Below are 24102 nucleotides of genomic sequence, written 5' to 3'. Positions count from 1 at the left end.
TTGGACCTCAAGCTATATGTCATCATATTCATATATAGACTTTTTGATCAGTTTTTTTTAAATAGATGTTGCATGTATATATATATATATATATATATATATATATATATATATATATATATATATATATATATATATATATATATATATATATATATATATATATATATATATATATATGATTTATTTGTATAACTTTGAAATCTAAACATTAACTTGTATACTAAATATGTGAGTTTGATCATATATTTTAATTAGAAATTAGATCTGCTTACTGCGGCTTAGAGTAGGCTTTGTGTGTCAGAAAAGCCTTTAATTAAACCATAATTAAACCATACAATACAGGATAAGCCCCCAACAATTGTGATAAATAATCAGGAGGAGATTAGCTTGAGTATTGATAGAATACATAACAAACATTAGAAAACTGAAAATAAAAGGTTTACCCTATTAAAATCAATTCACGGATCACATCGGTATTATGCGTCAAAGGGTTAAAAGTGTGCTCATTTTTACCTAATTATTCATCGATTCCTCTGCGTACCATGTAATTGATTATATTTGTAATTGATTGTAATTGAACAGATTCACCTTTTTATTTAATGTAAAAATCTTCTTCAACCACTAGAAGCCTGTGTACCACTAGTGGTACACGTACCACAGTTTGAGAACCGCTGATCTAAATAATTCTACTAAAACAATAATTATACAGATTTGTTAAGCACTATATATACACTACAACATATTGCTATCACTAAGTTATGCCAACACATTGTTCCTTCAACCATTAAAAAGTGTTAACCCTGTTTATTTTTGTTTAAATTATACCAGATTCACCTTTTTATTTAATGTAACCAATGACAATATTTGTAAAGTTGGTTACATTTTCACGGCGTATTGTTTATGCAATACATTGTTTATGTTACCTTACCTTATGTTAAGTTGTTGTCCAATGTTGACCACAAACCATATTGAAAGTATACACTTTTACCAGCTTTAAAATTATAAAGTTCTCAGAAATACTGTTCATCTAGCCGGATCTCTCGGGAAAATGTCAGTATTTTTCATTTTGTCAGTTTAGTGACTTATTCGTACGAGTTCAGTTGTAAAAATCTTATAATTTTAAAAAGGATGGCACCCAACCACACCCCTAAACCCAACCGTCATTGGCTGATGAGCAAATCATACTAAATTGCACGAATTGTACAAATTAGCCACTAAATCAAAAAGTTACGAATTGCCACGAGATGGTGTTGGTTAATCATATTTTCAGAAGTTATACCAAACCCTATAGAATACAAGCCTGATCTTATGAGGAAACATAAATATGTTATGTTTTGGCAGTTTAGTGGCTAATTCATACGAGTTCAGTCAAACGAAAATGTATGATTTTAAAAAGGAGGCATGGCACCCAACCCAACCCAACCCCCAACCGTCATTGGGTGATGAGCGAATTGTACTAAATAGTACAAATTAAATTGTGTGATTTCATACGAATTAGTTCAGATTGCCGTTAGATTGTGTTGAGGATACACAAGACATGTCACTTGTATCTTTTTGAATAAGAAAAAGTGTAGCTGTCAGTATGGTGAATAAAGCCTCGCCTACTAGTACAGAAGCCAATCATCGATCCCTATAGACTGACAATACTCTGGGGGAAAGGCTTGGACCAGACGTGAGTTTCTGCAGATTTTGTGTGATTTGGACGTTTAGATATTAAACTAAAGAGACAGATGTCGTTTAATTAATTTTATTGGTGATTCCCAATATGAAATTCAATAAGCTTGGCAAGCAGTTTTGGAGAATTTGATGTTTCCCTATACAAACAGAGTGCCCGAGCACACTGCCCGAGAGGCGTTTCAAAGATGGCTGCCAAGTTAAATGACTTGCCTTAAAGGGACTTTGGTTATAGGCATAGTTCACCTAAAAATTAAAATGTATTCACTATTTACTCACCCTAGGGTGGTTTCCAAAGCATGAGTTGCTTCTTGTACTGTTCAACACAAAATAAGATGTTATGAAGAATGTTAGAAACCTGTAGCCATTGATATCCATAGTAGAAAATTCAAAAACTATGGAAGTCAATGGTTAGCGGTCTCCAACATTTTTTAAAATATCTTTTTTTTGTGTGTTCAACAGAAGCAAAAGATGATTAAATGATGACAGAATAATCAGTTTTGGATGAACTAATAAAATAAACAAATAGTATCAGCCTCATCTCACGAGGAAACTACACTGTAAAAAATGCAGGGTTCCACACAATTCAAGTATGTCATCCCAACACAAATCAATTAAGTTAACTTAACACTTTTAACAAACTTATGTGGATTGAAAATTTAAAAATGAAGTTGTCCCAATGAAATCTCAAGAATTGTGTTGTTTCAGCTCATTTTAAATAAGTAGTTTGAACAAGTAGCTCCTGTTCTTTATGCCAATGCTGTGAACTGCTTTCATCTAAAAGACATTATTTTTAATTATAACAACCCAAAAGCTAAATCCCTGGAAAAAAATCATAAATTTATTTAATCTTATATGGCAAATTTTTTATTCACAAACAGAAATTCGCAAATAATTATCCATCCTTTGCTTATTTTAGAATAGAATTTAACTCACTTCTAAAATCACTTAATCTTATTATAAATAAAAAAATTCTAATATTTCTGAAATATTATGCAGATGTATTTAAAAAAGATTCTCGATTTTAGTTGCTTGCCTTACGGTTATTTGTTTAAGTGTCATTGTTATTTCATTTATTTGTTTAATTTTGATTGTTTAATTTAGTAATTTTACTATTATTATTTTTAAATACTATAATTCTATAAATATTTTTTTTCTCTTTCTGTCTAATGGTATTATTTGTATGTGATTTTATATATATATTTTTATGACTATGTTAAGTATTGATCTCTTAAAGATCTGTCTGTGATTTCTTGGACTTTCTGATGTTATTTTATTGTCAGTTCAAGCATTAAAAAAAAAAAAAAAAAAAAATATATATATATATATATATATATATATATATATATATATATATATATATATATATAAATTGTGAGTGTATATTGCTCTTGTATCAGTTTAGTGGTTTAGTTGCATGAACATGCACAATTTAAATAAAGAGGTGTGAAACCAAACCCCACCCTCAAACCCAACCATCATTTGGGGATGAGCAGATCCCACTAAATTGTACAAATAAAATCATACAAATTCATATGAATAAGCCACTAAATCAAAAAGTTAGGGATTTCCATAAAATTGTGTTAAAAGTACACACAGAAAATAAATCTCAGTTTTGTATGCCAATATTGCAGTTTTATTATTCAATGAACTGAGCAGGTGCAATATGTACAAAAATCAGACAAACAGACAACTGAAACAGAACTAATGTTTTTTTTTTTTTTTTTTTTGTCATTTTTACTGCCCCTTGTTTCACAGTTGGGCACACGATCCTAACATCAGTGGCCCATTAAGGACTGAGATTGCTACCTTAACTGATACCTCTGAATATTAGAACTAACAGACCAAGAAGCAGACAGATCGAAACACAAGAACAAACAAACGGGAGGCGAACATTTAAGAAGGATGGAGGGCGAGCTCAACACATAAAGTCTAGAACAGAGCATCAAAATAGGCCGCAGCTAATCTAGACAAATGTGGTTTTCTCTAAGTGCAAAACCAGCGGAAAGGGTGGATTACTGAACTAAATCTGTCCGCAGAGGCATAACAACACACACAGAACTCTCCTGACAGAAAAACTGAAAATAGCCGTGCCCTATTAAGAGATAGTTCACCCAAAAGAATATAAAAATTCTGTCTTTATTTACTCACTTCTACTTCTGTTGAACACAAACAAACACATCCATTTTGAAGACCGCTGCAGTTTTTGTCTTGTTTTCATCCTAAAAATCTAAAATTCAACATAGATCAAGAAAAAGTAAAAACAAGCATGACTTTTTCTAGAAATAAGCCAATATTAAATGTGTTTTTCCTTAAAACAATCAAAATAATCAGCCAATACACTATTTCAAACGCAATCTCATGGCAATTCATAACCTTTTGATTTAGTGGCTAATACGTATGACTTCGTATGATCTAATTCGTACAATTTAGTACAAATTGCTCATCACCTAATGACCATTGGGGTTAGGGGTGAGGTTAGATGCCACGCCTTCTTTTTAAAAGCATACATTTTCGTATGATTAAACTCGTACGAATTCATATGAATTAGCCACTAAACTGACAAAAAGTAAAATACTTACTTTTCCTCGTGAGATTAGGCTGGTATTTTGGTTTGAAATAAGAATTTTTATTTATACTATTAGCAGATTATTTAGCTTGTTTCAAAGAAAAACCCCTTATAATAAGTGTACATGAATAATGCTGTATTAATATGTATACTAAACATTACTTTATTATGAACTAATGATGAGTTAATGCGTGCACTAACCATAAACTAACTTTAACTACAACCTGAGCCAAATAAGTTCATGTGTGAACAACGGCTACCTTAATTACTTATTAGTACATGATGGTTTGTTAAATAATATATTAGTTACCACATTAGTTTATGCTTAATTTAACCAGCATGAACTCATGAGCTGTTTTCATGACTTTACTTAGAGGGGGATTTCATCATTTACCTATTCTTAACTACTTATAATCTCCTTATAAATGTCCAACTAGTGCGTTTACACTGAATAACAATAGAAAAGTGGGTAACACTTTAGTTCAGGTCACAATTCATGCTATTAACTACTGGCTTATTACCTGTCTATTACTAAGATATGATCTGTTCATTTGTAGATATAAAGTATGATCTTATTCTAGATCCCTAATCCAACTCAAAACCTAAACCCAACGACTACCTTACTAACTATTAATAAACAGCTAATTAGTAGTTTATTAAGCTAGTAGTGTTTGTTAATGGTTTGTTATTACCATGAATTGTGATCTGTGTTAACGAAAAGTGTTCAACAAAGTGTCAACATCAACAGTTTAAACACAGGAGTTCATGACACCCCTCCAAGTAAAGTCATGACATAATTATGTATTAACAGCTTATGAGTTCATGCTGGTTACATTAAGCTTAAACTTAAATGTTAAATAATTAGCAAAAATTTACTAACAAGTAGTTAAGTTTGTAAGTAAGTAAGTTCAAGTTCATTTATTTATAAAGCACATTTACAAGCAGTCACAACATACATAAGGTAAAAATAAAAAAGACAAGGTAAAAATAAAAAGACAGAATATAAAACAAATAGAAATAAGGCAAGAGAAGTGTCTGTAAAATATTTGCATTAGAAAGGGCTATTAAAATAATCGAAAAAATTATTTAAGATTTATATAAATCTTTATATATATATATATATATATATATATATATATWATATATATATATATATATATATATATATATTATTATTATTATTTTTTTTTTTTACAAAAATGTCCGCAAATTTTGTCCGTCCCTACTCATCATTAATTCATAATAATTTAATGTTTAGTTTACATGTTAATACATCATTATTCATGTTATTGTAAAGTGTTACCGTAAAACCTTGCTTAATGTTGACGACTTATTTCTGGAATCAAAACAATATTTTTGCTTTTTTAGAAAACTTTTTGATTTACGAGTTTTATATATACATACATATCATACAAGTCACAATTATTAGCCACTCTGAATTATTAGCCACCAGTCAATCCCTTAAAATGGTATTTAAAAAATTAAAAACTGTTTTTATTCTAGCCGAAATAAAACAAATAAGACTTTCTCCAGAAGAAGAAATATTATCACATACTGTGAAAATTTCCTTGCTCTGTGAAACATTATTTGGGAAATATTAAGAAAGAAAAAAAAAATTCAAAGGGAGGCTAATAATTCTGACTTTAACTGTGTGTGTGAATGTGTATGTGTGTGTGTGTGTGTGTGTGTGTGTGTATATATATATATATATATATATATATATATATATATATATATATATATATATATATATATATATATATATATATATATGAACTAGAAACAAGACAAAAACACTTTTTTGCAGCACTAATTGACTTCCATTGTATTTTTCCTACTAAGCAAGTCAATCAGTGCCAGCAATGAACATACTTTAAAATATCTTCTTTTGTGTTCAATAGACACTTGTAAAGATTAAAAACTTCATGAGTGAAAATATTTCCCAGTAATGAGTGCGGCTGGAAGGGCATCCGCAGTGTAAAACATTTGCTGGAATAGTTGTCGGTTCCTTCCGCTGTGGTGACCCCTGATAAATAAGGAACTGAGCTGAAGGAAAAATTAATAATTAGCTCATTTTCATTTTGGGTGAACTATCCCTTTAATCCTTTTGATAATCCAAAGGGCAATGCAAGACAACATTGTAACCAATCCAAGCTGTGAAAGCAGGAACTAGAAAAGCTAAAGATTACCACTTTGTCTACAGTACAATATTTTTTCTCCTCTAACTATCGAGATATCTTTGAAAAGCTGCCTCTTGAGCCATGTTTAATAAGCAGTGCATGAGAATGTAAGTATAAGACATTTGGCATATCATCTATACATTGAAATCATTAAGCACAAAATAAACAAAGGTAATTTTTGGAAGAGCAAAGTTACAGGAGTGAAATATAAAACTAGACATAAATGACACCAGATGAATGACTATAGAGAGAAAGCTGACTAGATTTGCTTATTAAGTGAATATTTAAGGCTCTCTACATACATGCCTCAGAAATGAAATGAAAAAAGTTTCAAGTCGAGCTGCTCAGCTGACCGGAAAATGATATAAATGCCAATTTATGTTAGAATGTGTCCTCTATTTTTGAAATGGGTCTAAACAAATCCTTCATTCTAAAGCTCAACACCTTCAAAACAATGTAAACAGTAAAAAACAGCAAGATTGTCAATCGGTTTGTTCAGACAGCAACATAATGCACTTTACCACAATAACACCATAGTAAATGAAGGGTAGAGCTGAGAAACAAAAGAAAATGTAAACAAAAAGTTCAACAGAGGCAGCAATCAGAGTGACGGAGCAGTTCAGAAATGTTCTCACTTTAAATGATGATATATATTTGAGCTATGCTAACAACAACATCGCTAACGTCAAACTTGATTTACGATCTGGATTATTTCGTTTGTCTAGGAACTGTTTCAATGATGCTGTTTCATTTCAAGGCCGACTGGCTTAAAGCACTTATTATTTCATTTATTTTTTCTTCTTTTTTTGGAATATGAAGGGAAGCATGATGATAATAATAATAGAAAAAAAAGGATGGAAAGATATGACTCAATGTCATTTGAATGCTAGCATTCATAATTCCTTGAAAAACAAAGAATAAAAACAAAATAAGTTGACTTCTTAAAGAAACACTCCATTTTTTTTAAGGGAAACAGGCTCATTTTACAAGCCTCTCAGAGTTCAACAGCTGAATTTTACCATATTTTAATCTCTTAAATCGATCTCTGTGTTTGACGGGAGCACTTTTAGCTTAGCATAACTCATTGAATCGAATCATGAACTAACTTTAACTACAACATGAGTCACATGATTTCATGTGTGAATACCGGCTACCTTAATTACTTGTTAGTACATTGTTTGTTAATCTAATAATTACCGCATTCGTTTATGCTTAATTTAACCATCTTGAACTCATGAGCTGTTAACACATGATTACATCATGACTTTACTTAGAGGGGGACATCATCATTAACCCATTCTTAACTACTCATGAACTACTTTACACTGAATAACAATAGAAAAGTGTTCTGCCCACATCAACAGTTTAATCACAGGAGTTCATGAGTAGTTATGGATGAGTTCATGGTGATGTGCCACTTTAAGCCGATTTCTGAGTTTGGCAGGAGCACTTTTAGCTTAGCTTAGCATAAATCATTGAATCGGATTAGACCATTAGCATCTCACTTAAAAATGTTAAATAAATTTTGCTTAGTTTCCTGTTTAAAGCTTCACTTTACTGCAGTTACATCATGTACTGGACACAATAAAAAAATGTCTCCATAGGGAAGAAACAACTCATCAGAATAAATCTTTACTCTAAAAAATAGATATATATTTTTGCTTGATTTAATAAAGAAGTTTCCTCTCAAACCAGGAGATTCTTTCAAGCAGAATTATTTATTGAGAACATGTTGGTTGTTCTGCAGTCAAACAGTCATCTTTAAAAAGTCTACAGAAGTCTACTTTTTTTGAGTAAAATGCTAATGGTTTAATCCGATTTAATGATTTATGCAAAGCTAAGCTAAGCTAAAAGTGCTCCTGCCAGACCCGGAGATTGGCTGAATGGATTAAAATAGGCAAATATAGTAAAATGACACTGTATTTCTATAAAAAGAGAGAAAAGTTCCTTTATGAAAAAAAAGAATTTATTTTTACTTGATTTAATCTCAGAAAGTTGCAGTGTATCTTTTTTTTTTTTTTTTACCTATGAGAAGAATCTTAAGTTTCGTTCGAAACCAGGAGACTCTTTCAAGCTGAATTATTTATTGAGAACATGTTGGTTGTTCTGCAGTCAAACAGTCATCTTTAAGAAGTCTAAAGGAGTCTGCAAGAAAAATTTACAAAAATCTTTTTTGAAATGTTTGAGTAAGATGCTAATGGTCTAATCCGATTCAATGATTTATGCTAAGCTAAGTTAAAAGTGCTCCCACCAGACCCGGAGTTCGCCTGAACGTATTTAAATATGGTAAAATCACACTGCATTTCTTAAAAAGAGAGAAATGTTTATTTTTTGTGGGCATAGTAAAAGTTTAAAACCAATGAGAAGTGAAAAATACAGGTTTGTCTAGTGCCATCTTCCCCATAATGGATGTTTGCGCTCGGATGATTCTGAATTGAAGATAAAACTGAAGAAGACTTAAATGCAAGAATTCTGGGAAACTAAGTGCAAGAGCTTATACTACCTCATGGAAGATTTTTGCAAAGAGGACAGAATAAACATATTTCATAAGGATGGAGCGAAAAATCTAGTGGAGGCAACAAGTGAAGTTTTTTTTTTGTTTGTTTGTTTGTTTTTTTCTTTTTGCAGAAACATTCAAGTTACAGTTTTTCCCGAAAACGACTACATTATAGGCCTACAATGCTGGAGTATTGCCTTATTTGATGGGTCGCCTACTTGTATACTACACTACAAGGAAGACGGTGCAGGATCCACGTAAATCTACAGATCTACCAATAAAAGGTGTCTGATTAAATTAGTATGAAGGAGAAGAGTAAAAAGAAAGTGGATATGACTCTAGTTGAGCCAGCTGTTCTTCATGACCACATACAGTACGTTATGTGGATCAGGCTGGTGAAAAAATCAGTGGCTATTTCCACAGACAAAGACACACAAAGTGACCTATACAGTATTGCTGTATGCTTTGAGACACACACACACACACACACACACACACACATATTTAAAAGGCCATTAACTTTCATGTTTCTAGTCCCATAATGTCCATTTACTAGCCAGACATTAACATACAAGGACAAACTCGGACACTAAACACCCACCGGTTTGGATGAGAAACACCTAGGACAAAACTGGGTAAAGAGCCATAGACACACAAGGAAAAATAATGAATTGCTGAATGTTTTGTTGTTGTTTTTTTATCTTTAGTTTTTTTTTTCTACAAATGGACGCATAATATTCAAAAGTTAAATTACTGTACATAAAAAAGAAAATCACAAAACACTATTAGTGCTGGTTGATGAGTTGATTAGAGCTAGTTTTTTTTTTTGTCATTAATACTAGTCTACTAGTTGAGACACCAAGGCCACGATAAACACATCAATGACCAACGGAGTAAAGCTTCCTACTTTTGGTGTGCGGTAGGCCACAAATCCAGACATACTTTTCAAAAATAAAAAGAGACAATAATGCAATATAATATCTTTGGGCATGTTTGTATCTATAACACATTTAAATCTTCTAAATCCGAACAACAAAATGAAAATTTAGAAAGTTTAAATATCACAAAAATCGCATGTAAAATGTTCAAAATGCAAGGCTTGGTTCCTCGGGTCATGTTTGTAAACCTCCTTTTGAAGGTGGTGAACTAAACAGGGAACCTTTGTTCCAGTAAGGCCACATCTAATGGTAGACACGTCTCCAAATCGTCCCCTTAGGACCGAATTTAAAAAAATGTTTAGGAAGACAAAACACTGGATGTTCAACGTTATAAAACGGCACTGAAACTTTAGGAGTCGGTCAGAACTTGAACGTCACAAACTACAGTAAACTCTCTGATATTGATATGTGGGATATCCTACATGTGCTCTAGAACAAAACTACTCTACGGCTACCGTATTGAAGAGACACGTTGCATCCAAAGCTTCTATATGCAGTATATTGTGTGTTTTCTAGTTTCCCGAATAAGACACAGAAAGATGGCGTCGTTCCTTTCGTGAGATCTAGACATGTCAGTGATGAAATGCTTAAAGGAAGCGTAGCGCATATCGTAATGCAGGCAAGGCAGAGGCATTGCTTAAAGCTTTTTTTTTTCTTTTAAAAGAGTTCATAAAAACCAATGATAAAAAACAGGCCCTCTGAGTTTCTTCCAAATGAATGAAAAACGAAAAGGTATTACAAAATACAAAGTATCAAAACCGAAGGTGTCCAAGCGAACGGGTGTATATGAAAGTATCTATATACAGAAAACCAACAAAACCAAGCTCAGAGGTGGGGCACAACCTATTTGGTAACAAAAGCGTACAATTATAACATTTGATATAAAAAGGTATGGAGGGGGGAAAAATGTACCTTTACTAAAGCTTATACAATATCCTTGGTCCATTAAAAAGGGTTATCTCACAATTTCAACGGGACCCTTTTCCGAAGAGTTTTGACCTCTCAGGCTTTTATACACAGACTGAAAGAAAACCATTTTCAGTCAATGCATTTTGCGCACGGCTGATGAATCTTGTCTTCCGGTCTTCAACACCTGTTTAAAGGTGCTGGTGTTTCTCTCAGGCATTGTCTAATGCTAGCACCAAACCGGCTATTACTAGCACCAAACCACAAGAGGGCGCTGAAGATCCATTTCAAATATTTAGTCCTCTCCACAGGTTTAGCCTTTTCACTGATCAATTCCTTGATTTCCGTCTCCACTTTTAAGGGATTTATCTTTGAAATTCAATATGCAGCACTTTTACAACGTTTCTAGTCTTAGTTTCACATACGGTGAGTTTGTGTGTTATAACACCACAGCGGCGGCTGCATTAGAGGATGATGCCGTGACGGCATTATTGGTGCCATATGGAGCTGTTTCTCCATTCCCTCCTGTGCTGTTCCCGCTTATTGAGAGTAAACTGGCACTGCCCGTTCGTAGGATGGCGCCAGCGGCGCTGCAGTGTGGTCGTGGGCCAGGTTCAGGGGTGTATGTGAACGTGAGTGTCGTGGAATAGATGATACCATCATTTCGGACCAGCGTCACAGGCACCTGCACTGGCTGTCGAACCCACCGCCAGCCCTCCCGAAACGCGGAGATGTCTGGGACGACGCACAGCATGCTCTCTCCACACCTTCAGAAAAAATATAAAGATTATTATTAATAATTCAGTCCTTCACTGCAAGCAGTATGTTGAACTGACAGCATTAATAAAAGTGCACATTTTCCTTTAACGACCAAATAAGACTTTCATACGGATTAAACAAAACCTACGAGGTCTTTATTACAGGCTGTCAGATATTAACGTCAATTACTGTTGCACTAAAAGGGCACCTATTTTAACCCTAAATAAGATGTAAGTCAGATAAGCCTTTGGTGTATCCAGATGATGTCTGTAAATATTCAAATCAAAATACCCATCAGATTATTTATAATAGCCTCCAGAATCTGCCCATTTTGGTGACTTGACTACAGTGTAGCTGTTTTTGTAGCCTGTGGCTTTAAATGCAAATGAGCTGCTTTTCCCCACCCACCATTGCCACATGTGCATCTGCTTCCCATCATGCGTTACATCACATAAACAGCAGTCAGTGATAGAGACAGACACAGATGAAGCTGAAATACAGCTCAGTAGTCAAAAATACCAAGTAAGTTTATTTGATGTATTTGAAGTGGAGTTTATTCAAGCCTTTCTGAAATGATGAGTCTCACACAAATGCTGTTTAATAAATTAAAATGCAAATAAATGTTGTGTGGATGTGTTTGTATTTGTTATTATAGAAACGTGACATCTGTCAATTAATTCAGTGGGCTGGGACATCAGGTTGCGTTGGGCCTCAAAATCACAGTGATTTGGGTCCTAATTTAACTTCAGGATATTTAAAAAAAGAGACCTATTGTGTTTATATCACTCCAATATGACAGTGGACACAATTTGCTATCTAACATCTGTTGTGAATTATATCTCTTTGAAAAAGTTTTACTGAGATGGACTGTTGACCGATGGCTGTCGCCCTGACTGGGTATCTTTACTTGGACAGAGAAATATTAAGACCTGTTTAAAATGATTTAAGACCTACAACACACTATTTCAGCGAATATAAGAGTTCTCATGGCATAAAATTTTGATTTTGAAATTCAAGACATTTTAAGACTTTTTAAGGCCCTGCAGACACCCTGTAATTGCTTGTAATATAAGTGTAAACTACACATTTCATTTAAATGCAGTTGAGTGCCTAAAAACACATTCATGTCTCACTAAATATTTGAAGCATACTCTATCTTTCAAGAGTACTCCTTGAAAGCATGCTAAAATAAATTTGTTTCCATACATTTTTACATTTCAGTAAAGCAATTCCGTTTTATTTTGATGTGACAGTAAAAGTTAGGTAAAATATTATTATTTTACATAGATTGGCCTATATTGACTTATATTTTGTTTGTGTTTATCAATCAGTATCTGAAATAAAGATAGGAGTTTTAAACTTGATTCAAAACTCATTCATATGCTCATCCTTTATCCTTTATCTATCTCTTATGTTGCTAAATGAGTCCAGAGAGCTTTATAGGACGTAACAATACATATATGTATATCTTCTCAAATCTATACCTGTACATGGTCTCTGCCTCTACATCACCAAACCACACCCGCAGAGTTGGAGAGAAGTTCTGTCCTGTGAGCTCCAGCATGGCTACATCTCCACCACCATTCAACTGCTCAAACAAACACACACACATAATGTACACACAACAGGCAGAGACGTGTAAAGAAGAAAAAAAAAAGTGTCTTAAGTACAAAATGTTCCCGGATCAACATCCTTCTTGAGTCTGGAACAACATTTCAATCAACCAATCAGATGTGAGTTTACAGCTCTACAGCTCAGTTTTAGGAATAATTAATGAGTAGAGGTAGGAACTAGGACTGAAAACCGGTAACCCATTGTCTTCCATAGTGTTTTTCCTACTATGGAAGTAAATGGTTACAGGTTTCCAACATTCTTCAGAATACCTTCTTTAGTGTGGAACAGAATAAAAAATGGTTTGGATCAAGTCAAGGGTGAGTAAATGATGACAAAACTTGTACGGGTGAACTATCTCTTAATGTTTGAACCTGAATTATGTTCCAGAATTAACATTTGTTGACTAAAAAAATGTGTCTAACTGTAAAAATCAGAGTGTATGTGTTACCTGTAAGCTCTCGACCACAGGCACAGGTGTGACAGGTGTGTGTACGGGGCCCATGCCCTCATAGAAGGTGTATTCTGCTTTATCAGTGCTGATGATTGTCCAGGAGGCACCATCATTTATCATCTCTTTATTTGGTTCCTTTGGGCATGGAGTAGCCTTCACACAAACAAAACACACAGAGACACAGTCAAGTCAAAAACAGCAGTTCACAAAGACAAATGCTAGGCATGACATATAATCTAATGGTCATTATCACAAAATAAACCCCCCAACAATCAGGAGTCTTGTTTAATCTGCCTAAGATGGTCTATTTTGCGATAGAAATAAAATAAATAAACAAACAAATAAATAATTAATAAATAAATAAATAAATGGAGTACAAATGACCAAAGTTATATTTGAATCTAATTTCTGTTTTACATCTCCCTGTCTAGAATGAAAAAATGAACTTTCCATAAAGAGGCAACATTTGTCCCCTGGAATAGACCCCACAGACAACCTAAAAACACATTTATCACAGTAAACCGCCAGTAAGATATGATTTACTTTGAATTTCCAATAAGCGACTCACTTGAAATTGGATGATCCTCTCTTGAGAAAGGCACAGGTACATCCTTTCCGTATCCTTCAGGTAAAAGGCACACTTATGCAGCTGCGAGACGGGGTCATCTGCATCCAGCAAGGCCGTCTGCTTATCCACCTTACGGATGATCTGTGTGTGTGTGTGTGTGTGTGTGTTTGTGTAATGAGGAAAAGAAATAGGGTTGATTAGAGCCTGTAGCCAACAGGCAACAGTTAAGATGACAATGTACAAGCTGACTTTTACAAGTAAATGACCTGATAGTATACTGAGAAGGGATTTTTTTTCGTCTCCCTTTTCCCAAATGTATCTTATTTCCTCTTTCTAAATCTATCTCACATCTGACCTGTCTTCATCTGGTATCTGTGATGTTTGTGTATGTAGAGGGGGTCCAATTTGCAGGACTCCCTGAGTTCATCAAGATTCTTTGGAATCATCTTCAATGCCTCTTCCTTTATTTTACCACAGACATGGTCAATAATGTTCATATCTGGTGACTGGGCTGGGCAATCCTGGAGCAGCTTGACCTTCTTTGCTTTTAGGAACTTTGATATGGAGGCTAAAGTAAGAGAAGGAACGCTATCCCGTTGAAGAATTTGCCCTCCTGTGGTTTGTAATTTTGTAATTTCGCTACATGTAAAGGTGTATGTGACAAAAAAAGGGCTTCACCATCATCATCAATTATGTACAGTTGAAAACAAAATGAAATTTAAAAATGTAAAATTCTTCAAAATTTTCAATGTTTTTTTTCCCAAGTGTTGTTTAATTATTATTTTTAAACATAACAGTTTCAATAACTAATTTCTAATAACTTCAAATAAATCTTGTCTTTGCCATGATTACATATTGAAATTAATTACATGATTAAATTAATATTTTACTAGTTTTTTTGCATGATATTAGTATTAAATTTTGGTTAATTAGGCAAGTGATTGGACAACAGTGGTTTGTTCTGGAGCCAATTAAAGAAAACAGATCTTATAATTGCTATTCATTTTGACCTTAGTCATTTTAACATTGTTACTTTTTAAGTTTGGCTAAAAAAAAAGTTTTCCAGAACAAAAAACGTAATAGTAAATACTGTGGAAAAAAAACTTGCTCTGTTAAACATGGAAATATTTGGAAAAAAAAAAGAATGAAATAATTTTGTCTTCAACTGTGAACATGCTGTCATTTATATTAACAAATAAGATGATAACAGAGATAAGCGATAATAGTTCGGGAGGAAAATCATCAGTTAAGTGAAGACACACACATTGACGAGGCCTTACCAGTCTAGGAAGAGCCATGCCAGTCACGGAGCACACCAGTTTGACAGTTTGTCCATAGTGAATGTATCCGTCTCGAACAGTGAACTCCTCTCCCTCCGACTCTTCATCATCCACTACAACACAATTAAAAAGACTAAGCATATCCTGTGTGATCAGACCCTCCATAATGTTTGTCAAAACACTATTATTCAGACCCCCTAGTTTTTCACGATTTGTATTTGTAATTTTTGTGATAAAAATGACAAATATTGTGTTGGTAATTCTCAGAAATTTGCGAAAAATTATATACAGATATGCAATCTTCATGACAAAAATCATAAAAATAAAGCTTATTTATTTTGGTCTCTTGTCAAGACAAGGGGCCTGTTTCAGAAAGGAGGTTAACTGAAAACTCAGAGTATTTTAACCCTGAAATGAGAGAAACTCTGGGTTTTCCGTTTCAAAATGGCATGTTTGTTAAACTCGAGAAAGCAGGGTAAGTCAAGTCTGTTTCTGAAAGAAAGGTAACTTTAACTCAGAGTCAGTTACTGTGGTAACTTACTCTGTGAATCTAACCTGGTCAGAAGCAGGTTTTATTCTCTAAACTCAGAGTTTCTGTCGGTCTCCTCCCCTTTTTTAAAGATGAAGCGGCATTTCTCGCCTTAGCCTTACATTTCCACACACCTATTTTAATGCTCATTTTGGATACGTGCATAAAAACGATTGATAGAAACGTCATGATGCACATAACTTTTTAAAATATGCATAAAAAACGCGCATAACTGAGTAGGATAAACTTTTATTCGATAGAAAATGTGCGCATAAACTACGATGGAAACACTTTTACTAAACAAATTACAGTATGTACATTAAAAAAAAAGATCATGATCATATGATAATGAAAATGTTTGTAAATGGACAAACCAGCAAGCTGAGCACACTGTAACACGTCTTAAATATTGTTTTAGTCATTCTAAAATGCCTTAACTGTTTCAGTATTAGTGTATATTAATTACCTCCGAACGTCTGGTGCGTGAGTCTCCGCGTCTCATGGCTTCAGACGCCCCCACGTGTTCATTGTGTTTCAGCATTGTCTTCTGACATCGAGGCGCAAGTACATTAATTAGGCTAAATAAAGAATTAATTGACGCAGCTTCTTCTACCACAGTAAATTCTGTTTTTACTGTTGATATTTGGTGCCAGTTTAATCAGGAAGTGAAGATTTTTTTCTCTTTGACTCGTTGGATGGAATTTTATTCACATCTTTTATGCAATATTCCTGTTTTGCACATAAATTTATGTAATATATTTGGATGGAAACATAGCTATTGCCTACATTTTAGTCACACACAGAAGAACTGTACTAGAATGGCTTATCCTTTTTTAATAAATAATTAAATTAAATTCACCTTCGACATGCACTGTAACTAGATTAATGGGATTATTCTAAAAAATATTTTTAGTACTGCTTACCTTCTAAATGTTATATTAACCTCTATTACTTGATCAATAAAAAAGGCAGACACAAGTGCACTGTTAAATCATTTAAAACTAATAAATGTATAAAAAAGTTTAGAAAAAAAATATAAACGTCACAAATTACATTACTTATTTTATTATACTTAAATATTTAAACACTTAAAAAGTGAAATTAGGCACTAACTTGAGCAGCTGTTTTCCCACGCTAACTGTCTCTTCTTCACTGATGGCTGCTTCTTTTCAAATATATACACTCATATTTGCTATAACTTTGCATGAGAACATCAAGTTCAGCTGGAGAAAGAAATGGTGATCTCTTTTATAAGATATTGCCATAGTCACTCGTAATGTCTGCGCTCCATTGATAATGCCTTTTTAAAGTCACGGTGTGCGCGCTTAACTCTGAGTTGGTCTACTCGAAGTTGATTGACCCAACTCAGATCAGCTGTTCTGAAACCGAAAACTCTGAGTTTTTAATCTCTCGGTAAATCAACTCAGAGTTCAAGTTTAAACTCTGAGTTGTTTGAACCTCCTTACTGAAACAGGCCCCTGATCTAAAACAGTAAAGTTGTTTAGACCATTTCAATGTGGTCATTGGCCCATGAACATTTTCTGCCTGTTATGAATCTATTTCATAACTGCAACAAGAGGTAATTCAATCATACCTTAATGTTAAAGCAGCTATCATAACATTATTTATTAATATGTGGCTTTTTGTATTTTCAGAAGCTATAGAAATTAAAAAAAATTTAAACAAGAAATACATTAGCACCACTGTTATTGTTTACATTCCTGAAAATATTCTATTTTAACCTACGATCTTACTTTCTCTTTCTCAGATTTCACTCCCATGTGCATCTGACACCACGTACATCACTCATCACTCAGGGCCGTAATAAACATACAACACATCGATTTTCACATATCTTGTCAATGGCAGGGAAGCTTTTTTGCGTTTTCGATCATCCAGGCAGGAAAAAAGTTAAGTGAAACTATTTTTTGATTTGACGCACATCATAATACCAACCATACATTAATTCATTTTCTTTTCGGCTTTATTAATCTGGGGTCACCACAGCAAAATGAATCACCAACTTATCCAGCACATGTTTTACACAGCGGATGCCCTTCCAGCTGCAACCCATCACTGGGAAACCAGCCATCCATGTAAAGCAAAAATAATGTCCTCCAATTTGGTCATGTCCAGTGGTCATCATCCTAGAACCAATCTTCTTAATTGTAAACTGCCTGTTTTTGTTTCTGTTCCATTGCTCCAATTGTTAGATGTTTGCTCCCACTTTCTTTTGCAATCTGATCAAAACTCAGATCTAAAGCTCAGATATGTCAGATGTGAGTTATGCTATTCAAAATGGAAAAAAAACTAAATAAAATACAAAAGCTGCAATGACTGCTGCTTTTAAAGAACATATTGCAACTGTTTATGACTCAGATATTTGAGACATTGTGTAGTGGCAAGTAAACATGATTTCCTTGAGCACACCTGTATAGTCAACTTTGCTCTCAGGGATATGAAAGACCGCAGCTAGACCTCCGCCTAAACATTACATAAACCAAGTCAACTGTGGTTAGGTGCTGTTTAGATGTCAGATTTCTAAAAAAGTATTCAAGTAGTTTAAGATGCCAAATACTTTGTACTCTGCAACTGCTCATACTGTAACTTTGGAGTTGATGTGAAGTTTTTTAAAGCAAGGATACATTAATCTGATGATACAAGACAGAAAAAAGCAAAAAAAAAAAAAAAAGTGTATAAAAATTATTAATAAAAAGAAATGTTACTTAATTTCTGTGTCATCATTAATTTTTATGATGTGATTATAAAAACAATAAAAATGCATCGGAAAATTAATCTTTGCCATTGCAGGAATAAGTAATATTTAAAAATACAATAAAACATTCAACAGTTTAAGATTGTAGTAGTTTCACATTATTATTCTTTTAATGTCTTTTTAATCAAGTAAATGTAGCATGCCCCTAGCCAGGGGGAGTTCGGGTGGTTCCATTGACAAAGCCCAGAAATTGACTGCTCATTTGTCCCACTTGACAGTATGACATCATAAATTATGAAAATGACCAATAGAAAAAAAGAGGACAAATTACATTTTTAACTATTCAACTGGACAAATTCTAACAGAGGAAATGAGCTGGAAAGTTTGTTATTTGACTTCCAGTCTCATTTACTTCCATTATTTTTAGATGTTAAAAACAGCTTGATATGCTGCTAAACTGATGTTTTATTGTTATATTATTCTATTTTGTCTGTATAGTCATGGATATATAGTTATTTATTATTCCTAGTCATTTCTCCCTTACAGTAGATAGCGGAATCGGAGGTTCTAAAATGATCGCAAAAATCCACATTGTAGAATAAGGTCAATAGCCTGCAGTTGTTAATTTAAAACAAGTTTGAACAGATTCCTTTTTGTTATATCATGGATATCACATTTGAATTTTTTAAAATAAGCATTTTTCATATTTCTTTGTTCAAAATGTTTTATTTAAAATTCACATCTTATTACATAATTCATAAAACTGTAATAACTAACATTTTAAATGCACATTTCTAAAGAAAACACTTTGTGGTAAACTAGTAGGGTTAGCACTTTGACAAAAATGTAGGAAATATTTTTGTTGCATCAAAAAGTAAGGTTAAGATCATCATCTGACAAGCTGATCCGGCAAATATTGGTGCTTAAGATGTCATGAAAACGCAGCATTTCATCCACATAATTTAATAGAAAATTAAGCAAATAACTGCAAAAATGTCCACTTTTGGGGAAAAAAGAACCACCCCTTTCCAATAGACTGGCTACGGGCCCTGTTTAGCCCTGGTGCAAAAGACTACCATTAGCTTTTGTCTATCTCTCTTTGGTCTATCTCTTTTCACTGCATTTCCATGTGTTATTCTGTCAAAAATCAAATCCTTTGTTTCAAGAGATAGAAAAATACCATCCTGTCCAGCTGATGTGAGGGGTCTGGATGCAGACCTGGTGCAGTGCAATCTGAGTTGCATCAAATGCTTTTTAATGCGCTCACCTAAACCCAACCATAACCCTACCCATCACAGTGACGTCAATCCATTGAGTGCTTTGTGTCTGACATTGCATCGCTGAGTGACGCAATCTCAGGCCCCGTTTACACTAATGCGTTTTAGTTTGAAAACGCATAAGTTTTGCTACGGTTACGCCAACCGTCCACACTACGCCGGAGTTCTCGAGTGCCGAAAACGGAGCGTTTCGAAAACGCTGGAGAGGCCGTTTTCATTCTGAAACGATGCTGCTCCGTCTCAGTGTGGATGATGAAAAACGGAGACATCTGAAAACGGAGGCGGGGCTGCAGACATTCGCCTCTCTGATTGGGGCTTTTCCTGAATATTAAGTAGCCTAACACACACAGTTCAGTCCTGCATTATCTCCGTGTAAGTTCAGACTTCGCAAGTTTGATCAAGGCTGCAGTCTCTTCTTCTCAGTTTGATATGGAAAAGCAGACTATACCGAGGACACGGGTAAATCTTCAAAGGGAACAGTGTACTTTATATCTTCATTCACATCACCCTGGCTTCGTTGTTTCACTTTCTCAACAATAAAATGTAAACATGATTTAAGGAACTGCCTATTTTCATTTTAATATTAGCAACTTAGACAGCAGAAATGTTGAGGCGTCGTGCTGCATAAGATGAGCGTCATCTTCACTGTGTGGATATTTATAACAAAACGGAGCCGATAACAACTGCCTCCTTTCAATTTCAGTGAAAATACGAAACACACCCTCTCTTTTGCTGAGTATCAGTTTTAAGAATCGATAATGGCCATTTTAAAAGTATAACATACAATAAGTTTATACATTATAGGAAATAAAGGCAAGCGATCAGTCAATATACAGAATAGGCTAAGGTTACTCATTAACTTATCTTTGCGCTCAGCCAAAACACGTTACCTGAGAACAAGTAATAGATTCAAAGATCAAAGTCAGGGAATATGTCGTTAGATAAAGACAACAAGATAAATGAAATATCCCGTTTAATAAATATAGTGAGATTAGATCCAGCGGGAGATGCTTGATGAGAAGTCCGACTAGCAGAGCTCTCATCTGGGTAGACAGGCTGCAGCGCTTGCCAAAGTGTGTTTGTGTGGTCACGTGATGTGCGTTTTCAGCGTTTTGGTGTGGACGGAGAGCAGTTCAGAAACACTGGGTAAAACGCGAGTGTGGACGCGGATCGTTTTCATTCTAAAACGCCGTTTTAAAACTAAAACGTACTAGTGTAAACGGGGCCTCAGTTTGCATCATACAGGCTGCATCCAGATAGTTTTGAAACACGCACCTCGAAATAAAGAGAACATGATGATAGAGAGTGACTGGCGGATGTTACACAAAACAGTTCAGAAAGTTTTAAATATGGATTTCATTCCTTACCAGAATGCATGAATTCATTAAAACAGACCGTAACTCTGAGATGTGTGAAGCACTTGTTATTTTACGGATTTATTAGACGAGCTTTAGACTGCTGATAAAAAAACAATTGCCAAATGCCTGCCATATGTAGAGCTGGAAAAGGTCAAGATTGTTCCTAAAAATAACTCTGATTGGATGATCTTAAGCTGAAAGTAGAAAGACTTACACATCTAGGTTGACTTGAAGGTGAGTAAATCAGGGAGTAAATTTCATTTTTATATAAAATAGTCATGGTGGAGCAGTGGGTAGCACAATCACCTCACAGCAAGAAGGTGACTGGTTTCGAGCCCCGGCTGGGTCAGTTGGCATTTCTGTGTGGAGTTTGCATGTTCTCCCCTTAATGGCATGGGTTCCGCCGGTTGCTCTGGTTTTCCCCACAAATCCAATCACATGCGCTATAGGGGAATTGAATAAACTAAACTGGCTGTAGTGTGTATGTGAATGTGAGAGTGTATGAGTGTTTCCCACTATTGGGTTGTGGCTGGAAGGGCATCCGCTGCATAAAACATATGCTAGATAAGTTGGTGGTTCAATCTGCTATGGCGACCCCTGATTTATAAAGGTGAAAAGAAAATGAAAAAATGAATTAAACTAAGCCTTCAAGTTTAAAAGACCATCCATATTTGTTGGTCTCTTCATTAAGATACAAACAAAAAGCACAGAAAATAACACAATTTAAAAAACAAAAGGACCCCTGTATGTAACACAACCTCTCATCAACCTACTCTCTTGAACTTTTTTTAGGGAGAATCTTCTGAAGTACAAAATGTTTCTTGCAGCTCTTCACTAAGTTCATCTTTTAATAACTAACTGATTGCTTGATTCTCTGAGTTCTCCATGTAATCCCAAAATGCCTCTATAACATTGAGTTTAATATTTAATACATTTTTAATTTTATTTATATATTTCTGACTTTGTGGTCAACATTGTTTGTTTTAAATGTGCTATATAAATAAAAATTGGATTTAATTTGTTAATTAGGTTATAATCCAGTCACATGCCTGCCTGCTTAAAAAAATGCCATCGGTTTTGTAAGTACCACTTACAGTAATCTTACAGTTCAGTGTTTCTATACTGGCGCACGTGTGTCAGACTTACAGAGGTGGATGAAAAAGGCTCCCCACTGCTGCGAGCTGGCGTGAAAGTTTCCTCCCTCGACATGCAGGTAACGTGTGCTGACCGTCTGTGAGCGAAGCCGGTTAAACAACGCCACTTTCGTTCCTGATGCTATACAGACTGCACAAGGGGAAGAGGCACAAATCTGTCAGAATAAACCACTGAGACTTCAGAAGTAATCAAAAATCCTGCTTTAAAATCCCATTCATTTTTTTCGATTTGCAAACTAGTGTAAACTAATCTAGTTCAGTCAAATGGTCTCAAAAGATTGAGCATGTTTTCAATTTACTCACAGTCAGCTATTTTTGAATTTTTTTTAAAATATGTTTTTAGCCTAAAATGTTTTATTTGAATTCAACAAATTATAAAAGAAAAATAACTGAGAAAATGTTTTGAACGATTAAAACATTTTTTGTAATTAATTCAATATTACTTATTAAAATGTAACAAATCCTGCAAAAACAAATAATGAGAAAATATACTGACAATATACATACAAACATATAAAACAAATGAATGACATAATCATTTCTTTATTATTTTGATCTTTTAAAATAATAATACATAATAAATACTAGTGATGTAACAGATCACAAATCTCCCGGTTCGGATCACATTATGGTTTTTTAGTCACAGACTATTTTTCGGATCAGGCAGAATGGGGTGGAGACAAATGCCATTTGCTTTCTATTTATTACAAAAACAGCCCTGCGAGACACTTTTGGTTTCAACAAAAAGAACTTGCAACCTGTAACTTTATTAAAAATAAAATGAAAAAAATTATCAGATGAATAAAAATAAAGAGTAAAATATTCAGTACTGTGAATAATTCACTGTTACCACTACTGTTGTTGATAACGCTAAAATGTAGAAATCTAACATTATCAATTGTACAACCCACATTTATTATTTTAGTTTCATTTTTATTAAATGATATTCACTCGTAAAACTTCATGTTTCATTGCTAGATGATCATTTCTGAAGAATTACTCAGGGGCATATTTTTAATGGCTGGTTGTCGCCACCTTTTGGTTAAATAATGTAATGGCTGCCTACAACTTTCATTTTTAAATGCATATGAGGGTGATTTTAATCTTTACCATAAACATCCGTGGTTTTATCTAAACTATAAACTGTTATCTCAGTACTTCTGTGTTATTTCACTGTTTGTAACTTCATAACAAAAAAATAAATAAAAAAATACATAACTAAAATAACTAATAAAAGACTAAAGACTGAATCTCGTTTTTTGTTTTTGTGTGCAGTGATTTAAAGGATTAATAAACATATGCAAATCACCATCTTTTATGATTGATGTTGTGTGGGTGTTGAGATCCTGATCTTTTAATGTTTAATGGTGCAGCTTACACTGAATGCATTAATGCAGGCTAAACAAGTAGTGACAGAAAACATCTTTAATAACCTGAGAAACCCACCACATTCCCTTTAACCCACCACAACTTCTTCTGTCATCATTTTATTTTACAGGAAAGCCTGAATGCTTTCATACATGTGATTTGAATGACACAAGTGGTGATCTCTCTGCAATCGTTGCAAATTTAGGATTAATCTATGAGTAAAAAAAAAAAAAGTACTAATCCGGGGATTGCATGTGTTCT

General features: G+C 34.0%; 2 protein-coding genes across 3 annotated transcripts in view; both read right to left on the bottom strand.

Moving 5' to 3' along the window:
• Positions 1-24102, bottom strand: part of stim2b (stromal interaction molecule 2b) — an 860843-nt gene that overhangs the window by 223835 nt on the left and 612906 nt on the right. The window lies entirely within an intron of this gene.
• Positions 9616-24102, bottom strand: part of rbpjb (recombination signal binding protein for immunoglobulin kappa J region b) — a 127018-nt gene continuing 112531 nt past the window's right edge. The window contains 6 exon segments of the mRNA NM_001083551.1: positions 9616-11534; positions 13011-13114; positions 13589-13744; positions 14160-14300; positions 15440-15552; positions 22466-22603. Of these exon segments, the coding sequence (NP_001077020.1) occupies positions 11207-11534; positions 13011-13114; positions 13589-13744; positions 14160-14300; positions 15440-15552; positions 22466-22603 (980 nt within the window). The 3' untranslated portion in view covers positions 9616-11206.

Source organism: Danio rerio, chromosome 7 (assembly GCF_049306965.1).
Source record: "Danio rerio strain Tuebingen ecotype United States chromosome 7, GRCz12tu, whole genome shotgun sequence".
In the NCBI taxonomy this organism is placed as follows: Eukaryota; Metazoa; Chordata; class Actinopteri; order Cypriniformes; family Danionidae; genus Danio; species Danio rerio.
Note: the sequence above shows the minus strand (reverse complement) of the source record. Positions and strands in the feature narration are given on the sequence as shown.